This window comes from Engraulis encrasicolus, chromosome 8 (assembly GCF_034702125.1).
Source record: "Engraulis encrasicolus isolate BLACKSEA-1 chromosome 8, IST_EnEncr_1.0, whole genome shotgun sequence".
NCBI classification, from domain to species: Eukaryota; Metazoa; Chordata; class Actinopteri; order Clupeiformes; family Engraulidae; genus Engraulis; species Engraulis encrasicolus.
This window is the reverse complement of record NC_085864.1, coordinates 44,291,665-44,301,190: the sequence shown is the minus strand read 5'-3', so window position 1 is coordinate 44,301,190 and position 9,526 is coordinate 44,291,665. Positions and strand designations below refer to the sequence as shown.

Below are 9,526 nucleotides of genomic sequence, written 5' to 3'. Positions count from 1 at the left end.
TCTCTTTCTCTCGCTCTCTCTTTCTCTTTTTCTATTTCTCTCTCTCTCTCATCTCCATTTCTTTATTTTTTATCTCTTTCCTTTCATCTTTTACTCCTTCTTTCTCATTGTCTTTGTTTTTCTTTCTTCTCTCTTTTCTCTCTCTTTCTCTCTCTCTCTCCCTCTCTCTCGCTGCAACCTTCTGCATTCCAGCAGGGATTAGAACGGTCTTTTGGCTCCATGGCATCCACCTTCCTTTACAAATCACATTATGACTAGTGAACTTTTTTTTTATTTTAAGGAGGAAAAAAGGAATGTGCAAACGTCCATTGCTCTAATCCCCCCACCCCCCCACCAGCTTTTCCCATCCACCGATAAAAACAAAATATCGCCCTCCAGAGCCTCTGGAAATTAAAACGTTGTTATTCGCAGCAAATCATTTCACTTCTCGTTCAATAGTGTCATGTCGGCCGCACTCGACAGGCATTTTCGTTGGGCGACTGTACAAAGTTCAAGGGGTTAAGATCTTTTCAGCTTTCGCGTCGTAACATTCTTCTCCCATCCGTGGGTGGGTTAAAGATATATTCCTCCGAAGCACAGAGTTGTTGCTCAAAGGATTGATTAGTCTGCTTTCACTATGCTAACCTCCTTTGTCAGAGAAGAGGAAAATGTATCCAAGTAGAGCTCAATCTTGCCAGATTTTTTATTTATTTGTTTATGCTGCTAGAAAGAGCCTCATTGCCATACTATAAAGGCAGCTTGAATCAGAGGCAGGTTTCGAGTCACCCTTAATCCAACCCCAGCTTTTAGATATCATGATTTTGTCAGTAATTGTGCCTGGCCACAGGAAAATCATACCTCTGTTTCCAGCAGATCACCTACCTGATGCTTGACCCTGGCTCATTCCACAAGTTCATTTCCAGAATTCATGCTGCCCATTCAAAAATGTTACCTTTTTACAAATTCCACCATTATCAAATTCTAAGTAGTCATTATGACGGGGAAAATTGCACTTTTCCAACATGGATTGCAGGAAGCGGGAAGGACATTTTTGGGAAAATCAGGATAAGTTGTTGAACAAACATGTCTGATGTCTATCTTTGGCGATGTAGGACCGTTTAACAGACATGTGTGACAGAACATCCTACTGTAGGATAAAATTACAATGTAGGACCGTTTGTCAGAATACCGGCCAAATCCTGCCTCTCAACATCGCTCCACACAAAGCAGGTACTAGACGTAGTGCGGAGCCAAGTCTCTTGGCGGAAGTACGTAGGATGGCGCGCAAGGCTAACACAGTGCACCTTCAATGCATTTTATGCAAGTCACGTTCGAAGGAAATGCCAGTGCGTCTAGACAGGAGTGAGGTAACACGCTTACCTTGACCCCAATGTGTTTGGTCATGAGGACTGGCTCGGCAAGGGGGAAATGAGCTAACCCACATACGGGGGTGCATTTTGCATTTTTGGAGGCCATTTTTTAAACACAATGGACACACAGTCCTTCGAGAAGTTGCTTCCCTGTAAGCAAGATCATGCAGAGGTGGGTAGAATTAAAGAAGGTAAATGACAGGTACAACAAAAGTCTTGCTGTGTATTAGTCCTCCTTGTATAATTCAGCACAGGTGATTCACTGATCATAGGTAGATGTACTGATTCATTTTCGGAGCCCGAGGTGTCTGCCACAGCTTCATATGTGTGCCCCAAAGTGCCACGTTGCAGCGTAGTTTCCTTCCCTGCTCTGTGGACCCTCTCTGCCCAGAGGTCTCTCTCTTTCTCTCTCTGGCGCTCTCTCTCTCTCTGGCGCTCTCTCTCTCTCTCTCTCTCTCTCTCATGTCTCTGGTCAGTGCTGGGCACCTCAAGTCAGTGTTGCACAAGACAAGACAAATAATGAGAGCCCATCCAAACCGCAGACCCACCTCATCTGCAGGAACAAACAGAGAGCAAGAGAGAGAAAGAGAGAGACAGAGAGCAAGAGAAAGACAGAGAACGAGAGAGAGAGAGATAGAGAGAGAGAGAGGGATAGGGAAAGAAAGAGAGAGAGAGTAGGCATTGTTCTAAGGCGCTACGCTTTCCTAAGTTCCTGGCAGCGTCTTTTGATAACTGGGGCTTTCAGTAGGAGCGAGCAAAAACAAACAGCCTCCAGATAGATACCATGCAGCAGGCCAGGCCAGCCCAGGCCCACCCTCCAAACAACTCTGCATGTACTGACTGATCCTTCCACACTTTATGCCTTTATTCAGGCCTGTCACAACCAAGCAAGCAAACTAGGCAATTGCCTCAGGCCCCCTGCTGAAAGAGGAGTCCCCCTTGGTAATGATGGACCTGGATTCAAATGACAGGACTGGCAACTTTAGGTGAGGTAAAACCTCCCTAAATTCAGTGACCGAAAAATGCAAAGAAACTGCTGTCAAAATCTCTTTTGAGGGGAGGATGCCCTCTCTAATAGGTTGAAGAGGGCCCCAAAACCCATTGAAACGGCCCTGGCTTTATTTAACACGTTACCCTTGCATAAGAGGCTAGAATAGTTTGCGTGGAGAGGGGAGAAGTCTGGGAAGTGGTGGTAGCTTGATTAGCCTTGACAGCAATGTTGTAACGCCCAATGATAAATGGCAACATTTTCGCTAAAAGCGTCTTATCATTTTAAATTTCCCTTTAGTTTTTTTTTTTGTCGGATAAAGTGTGTTCCTTCCGTTTTTCACAACTGCAATGTGAACCTTGGACAATTCTTCCAGAGAGCCGTACCTTTTTTTTTTTTCATCGTACTGTTTGTATGAACAAAAATGGTCATTTGTCAAATGGCCATTGACTTGTGGCTGACCCTGTATGCAATGTACACAGTCACACACCCTCAGGGTCGAATAATGGACGTCACTTACCACAGGGTTTGTGTGGGCGTAAGTGTGGGTGTGTGTTTGGATGGAGTCGTGACAGTGATGTGAATGGAACTGGTCTCTTGAACTTATAGTGGTTTGAAATCTGCGCATAAAAGGTGAAAAACTCCACAGCACTGCTTGACATTCTGGTGATTTTTATGAAAAATGCAACATTTCAACCCAAATTTGTCTTAATCAGGCAAAGTGGACACATGAGAATGAGTGCCAGCAATTTATCAGTTTCCATAACCACCTGATCTGTCGCAGACGCAATATTCACGGCCAGCAAATGATTGCATTGATGAGGGACGTACAGTGCTGCTGACTGAATGCATGATGAATTATTAGTATTTTTCTGTTTTGCTCTGTAGTGGACAGTGGGGAGGGGTTTTTGCATGAATGTTGGACGCCGCTTGAGAATTAGTCTGTAAACGAGCTCTGAAAACAAACAGTAATCTTGTAAAATGTGTTCCTGTAGTTTCCCGTTTGCATGCGAGCATGTGTGTGCCTCCTGCATTGGATAAATGAGCACCTACTGACTGTGGTTGCTGCTGAATTTGGAGTTGACGGTTGAAAGTCAAGCAACCTGTCTCACGATTTCTCTCATATCTGCCCTTTTCTCTCCACCCTCCTCTCCTCTCTTTCTCCACTCTTCTCCTCTCCTCTATCCTCTCCACTCCTTCTCTTCTCCTCTCCTCTATCCTCTCCTCCTCACTTCTCCTCTCTTCTCCTCACCTCTCCTCTCCTCCTCCTCACCTCTCCTCTCCTTCACTCCTCTCTGCTCCTCACCTCTCCTCACTTCTCCTCTCCTCTCTTCTCCTTTCCTCTCCTCCTCTCATTACCTCTCCTCTCCTCCTCACCTATCCTCTCCCCTCCTTTCTTCTCTTCTCTTCTCTGCCCTCTACCCTCCCCTCTCCTCTCTCCTCTTCTATCTGTCTAACCTGACTTCTCTCCTCTCTTCTCCCTCTTCCTTGCCGGCCTCTCCTCCAGGCTACCTGATCATGACCGACGACTGGTTCTCCGAGTATGTCTACGAGGTGGTGGTGGACAAGAAGTACCTCAGCGAAGAAGTGCTGGCCGTCATGCAGCAGGAGCCCGTGGTGCTGCCAGCTTGGGACCCAATGGGAGCGCTGGCGTAACAAAATGGATTTCCGTGCCATCGTGTGCCACCAAAACCAACCAACCAACCAACCACCCAATGAAATCCCAGCCTGGTCTGATTGTGACTCTGCCCCAACCTTGCCTCTCTCTCTCTTTTTCTCTCTTCTCTCTCTCTTTCTCCGGTTTTTACCCAATCAACTGAACTCCCAGAACACAGCAATGCTCTAGAGAAGAAAAAAAATAAATAAAATTTTTGTTTTTTCTTTTTTTACTGGCCCGCGAGTCTTCATGTCTTCATCATTTCTCTTTCGTTGGTTTGCTCTCTCTCTCTCTCTCTCTGTCTTTCTCTCTGTGTGTGTGTGTCTCTCTCTCTCTCTCTCTCTCTCTCTCTCTCTCTCTCTCTCTCTCTCTCTCTCTCTCATTTGTGCTCTCTCTCTGTTTCTCTTTCCCTCTGTTTCTCCCCTCTCTCTCTCTCTCTCCCTCTCTCTCTCTCTCTCTCTCTCTCTCTCTCTCTCTCTCTCTCTCTCTCTCTCTCTCTCTCTCTCTCTCTCTCTCTCTCTCTCTCTCTCTCTCTCACACACACATTTGTGCTCTCTCTCTGTTTCTCTTTCTCTCTGTTTCTCCCCTCTCTCTCTCTCTCTCTCTCTCTCTCTCTCTCTCTCTCCCCCCTACTCTTACAAGCTCTTCTTCCTCCCATGGCACCAATAGGAATGCCACATCATCATGAAATATGCTCTGACCTGGCCTGGCTGGACGGCCACACTTTAACCATTGTTTATCCACGCAAATCATGACACCTCTGCCCCGGGCCAACTTCCCTACATCAACAACACAGGGGGGTACAGCACAGCAGAGCAGAGCAGACCAAGGAGAACTGTTCGCTGAAATCCAGAGAGCATCGCAAGACCTTGTCAACACCCCTGGCCCAACCTCTTCACACACTCACACACACACACACGCATATAAAGAGTTACAATGTATGCCAACAGTGAGCCTTCCTCCTGACAGGCTCGTAGAGAAAGTGCTGCCTTCAGCATCCAGGAGGGGCCCACGGTTGCATAGTTAGTCCGTGTTTGTGACACCCCATCCGAGTTCATGTTGACTTTACAGTGCAGTCGCCTCAGACGGTTTCAGTGTGCCTCAGAGCGAGCGAGTAAGAGGATGATGACCACTTTGGCTGAGCCCAGGACAGTCGTCTGAAAGGACCCCCCTCTTCAATGTGTAAAATGTAATGAGGGCTCAATTCTGGGGGCCCTTTTTACCTGGGCCCTGGACAACTGACCTGTCCGCTACCCTGTGGGCAAGTTAGAGGACGGGACATGCGATAGTACGCGCTGTTCGGAAGGAGGGGAAATAGTGGTGGCTGGAGCGCATATGGAAATCGTCTTTTAATGATTTAATGTCCCGAGCTCGCTCTCAACTCTCACTCTCACTCCCCCCTCACTTTGTTTTTGCTCTCCTTCACACACACACACACACTGTTCTCTCATTCCCTTTCTCTTGCCCTCCATCTCCTTTTTCTCGCTTTCTCCGTTTCATGCTCACTCTCTCCCTTTGCCTCTCACTCTCCCTTTTCCGTTTTTTTTTCCTCCCTTTCACACTGCCTTTCCTCCTCCCTCCCTCCCATCTCTCATCTCTCACTATCCCTCGTTTTCTTTTTCTCTCTCACCTTGGCTGGCCTCCTCTACCTCTTATTTCCTCTCCTAATGAGTCCAGACGGGCAGATTGGGGAGCTGGGGAAATGTGTCCATTGGTGGAGAAACTGCAGAACTGAGCTCCCCCCCCCCCCCCCCCCCCCCCCCCCCCCCCCCCCCCCCCCCCCCCCCCCCCCCCCCCCCCCCCCCCCCCCATCTGCTCTCCTTCAAGGTGCTGATGCACATGGCAAGTTTTTGAACAATATATCCGGGCAACAATGTAAGATGATGTATAGACTCCCACTTGAGACCAACGCTTTCAAGAGAACTGTTATCAGCCGCAAACTGTAACCATTTCATCTGAAATTTAGGATCCAATGTAGTATCCCGGCAGTGTTGCTCAAAGTTGTCCTGTGTATCTGCCCTTCTCACAAAACCATGACCACGATGAGGCTGCTGCTGTTGCTGCTGTGGTGGGCTGTGCTCCTATCCCATATACCAGGGCTATTCAATTAGAGTTTCATCTGGGCCACATTTCGAAACCAAGAACTGCAGTCGGGCCACACATTTTCAGACATCACGACCACTGAAATGACACTTAAAATCAGTAGTCCACAAACAAATTTTAAACATGTTCCTCTAACCTAAACCTAAAAATGTGTAAGACAAGCAGAAGATTCACAAGCAATAATGTGTTGTACTGCAGTATCAAAACTGAAACGTATACTGGTACAGTTGGGGGCCACGCCTGGGCCGCATGTGGAATGCATCTCCATGTGGCCCTCGGTCCTCCAATTGAATAGCCCTGCCATATGCTATGTGTGTACTAGTTGCCCATTGGTATCCAGGTGTGAGTGAGACATGGGTCATACCCTAACCTGTACGCAATATTTTTTTTTCCTAATACAAGGACGCCACAGGTGGCCTCTGATTGGTCGAACTTACAGAGCGGCAAGACTGCAACACGTGTGATGGGGGAGTTACAGGAGAGACTTGAAGCCGAAAACACGCCGACACTCGCCACACTTTTGATATGTGCCTAAACCTAAACTTTCCCTAAACTTAACCTGTCAGGAAAGTAATATTTCTGATTCTTTACTTTTGCCAAGAACGGCGAAATAAGCAAGTTATTGGCTAATTTGTTGCGAAATTGTGCCCAGACCAAAAACATGCCTAAACCTAACCTGTCACAGGAAGTTGAGAAGGTTGACCAATGAGAAGCTGAGTTTGGCCATCTGTGGCGTCCTTGTACTAGGAAAAAAAAAATTAGCAACCTGTACGGTTCTCTCTCTCTCTCTCTCTCTCTCTCTCTCTCTCTCTCTCTCTCTCTCTCTCTCTCTCTCTCTCTCTCCTCTCTCTCTCTCTCTCTCTCTCTCTCTCTCTCTCCCTCTCCCCCCCTCTCTCTCTCTCCCACTCTTTTCCTGTCCCACTCTTCACTGTCCAATCATAATAAAGTCCCCCAAAACACATATCATGACCACTCAACACAAAACCATCATCATTCAGCACTACTCAACACTCAGTGACATGACCGTTTTACCATTCCTCCCCAAATTCAAGAAACATAGCTGGAGGCAGGGCTGGACTGGGACCCACCCCCCTAAAAAACGGCTTGGGCATTTACCGTAGATTATGGAATACAACAGTATCAGGCCCACCACCGGCATAGCTGGATTGGCCATAGGGCAAACAGGGCATTTACCCAGTGGACTTGATGATTTTGGCCTGGTCCTCCCCTCAGTGCAGTAGTATCATAGCCTGATTATCATCAACGTTCAAATCTCTTCGAGACTTGGTCTGACCAAGAGCATAACAATTAACATTTCCCAAACGGCATGGTTGACCCGCCTCCCTTGGTTTGCTTATGGTTGTTTGCTTACCGACAAAGTGGGAGGAGTTCCCATATTTTCGGGAACACAGAAAGTACCTGCATTGCAACAGTGAACACAGAAAGTACCAGCACCTGACTAGTTGCAACGCTGAAAGTGTTGCGTCACTAGGAGGGCACAGCCTGGCTAGTAGTATCAGTCCTCATGCCGCTACAGCTGACCTGTCTGAGTCAGATTTGAAAATTCATTTTGTCTGTTGTGGTCAAAATAGCTCGTAATATAACTAAAAAAAAATTGTCACAGGCTTCAATGTGTCTCTCAATTCCTGGTGGACCGGTCTTGGTCAAAGATGCCCCGCCTGATTTTTTTGTCTCAGTCCAGCACTGCCCACCGGGACGTTTCTGGATTACCAGTCCAAACCGGGCTGGAGGTCTCCAGTGCTTAGTGTGGGGGATTATTTGACACCCCAGAGAGGATGGGTGGTGGGTAAAGTGAGCTTTGTGGTCAGTCTGCAATGTTTAAAATGGAAGGAGACTTCTCTCACTTTTCCCTGTACTGAGTCGTTGTCGTCGTCATCACTAGTCCACTGTGAGCTGTTTCATCTGCTATTTTAATCTCGCACATCATAGCTTCCAGCTACAGAGAAACACAAGCTTGTGTTGAAGGGCTGTAAGGACAGTCGGACAGCACAAAAGAAGAAAAACTTCAAGTTGGATCCTTGCCCACTCTTCATTTGTTCTCCCCGTGTGCGTGTGCGTGTGCGTGTGCGTGTGTGTGTGTGTGTGTGTGTGTGTGTGTGTGTGTGTGTGTGTGTGTGTGTGTGTGTGTGTGTGTGTGTGTGTGTGTGTGTGTGTGTGTGTGTGTGTGTGTATCTTGCTAATTTGATTTGTGTGTCTGGAGCCTTTCCAGCGCGATGTTTAGATGACACAGTCGCTGCCACAAACGAGTGTAGCACTAATACACCTCCGACTGACCCCAGAGAATGACAGCCCCATCCCCGGTCTCCTCAACACCATCTCTATCCCCCTTTTTTTTTTTTTTGTAGTTTATTTGGCAGGGACAATGCAGTGCACATTGTTACAAACATGATATGGCAGAGCCATGACACAACTTGCAGATGTGAATACATGGAAGGTTTATAGCTAGATAGCTAATTTGCAACCTCAGTCCCTGATCAGGCTACCTACTCTAATAAAACATATAAATCATCTAAAAGTACAATTGTACAATACAGTATACAAGACAACAATAAGCCAACTTGAAACATGCTCCCTATATTATAAAGCCTTGTGCATTAAGAAAAAAACAAGATGATGAGGGTGACCTATATATGCTGTGTGTGCATGTGTGTGTGTTAACTATTGTGTGTTATGATTACATTTTTGGTTTTCCTTCAGCCAGTGTTTCAGTTGTCTGTTAAATGTTTTAAACTCTGTTTGGATTTTTATTACAGTTGGTAGGCTAAACTGTTCCACATTTGAGTTCCAATAACTGAGAAACTAGACTGACCAAAAGAAGTTTTAGTTCCCTGATGCTCAAGAATGGAGTACTGCACTGGCCTACTGGGCCCAGCCCTAGGGGCCCAAGAGTTAAGGGGCCCCTGACGCCCAAGCCTCTATATTTCCATTCCCATTTTGCTTTAATACTGTTTTTTCCATTTTTCATGGGGGGCAATCCACCGAACCCCAAACGATATACTGTAAGGCAGGGGTATTCAATTAAATGTCAACGAGGGCCAGTTTTTCAAAAATCCTCCCAGTAAAGGGGCCGAACTATAGGCCTACGTATGTATTGTGGTTGCCGACTGTCAATAAAAAATTATGGGAGACCTCAATGAAGTGGGTCTGGGGGTCCTCCCTCAGAAAGTTTTGCATTTCTTAGATGTAATTTCCTGCATTTTAACGTCCAGTGTCCCGTTTCAGCACGATAATGGAACCCATACTTTTATCTTTAAATTCCGAAAAACGATTCTGTATTTCAAGGGGCTTGTGGGGGGCCAGAACCTTGCTGTCCAAGGGCCGCATCTGGCCCCAGGGCCGCCATTTGAATAGCCCTGCTGTAAGGTCTATCTGGCCTAAAAACCTGACGCTTTTAAACTAACGATGGTC

The 9,526-nt window shown here is 46.8% G+C and overlaps 1 protein-coding gene across 1 annotated transcript in view; it reads left to right on the top strand.

The window, feature by feature from the left end:
* The window catches only part of blmh (bleomycin hydrolase), a 36,461-nt gene extending 32,230 nt beyond the window's left edge, over positions 1-4,231 (top strand). The window contains exon 12 of the mRNA XM_063204502.1: positions 3,845-4,231. Coding sequence (XP_063060572.1) covers positions 3,845-3,993 — 149 coding nt within the window. The 3' untranslated portion in view covers positions 3,994-4,231. The remainder of the gene's footprint in view (positions 1-3,844) is intronic.
* The last annotated feature ends 5,295 nt before the right edge of the window (positions 4,232-9,526 follow it).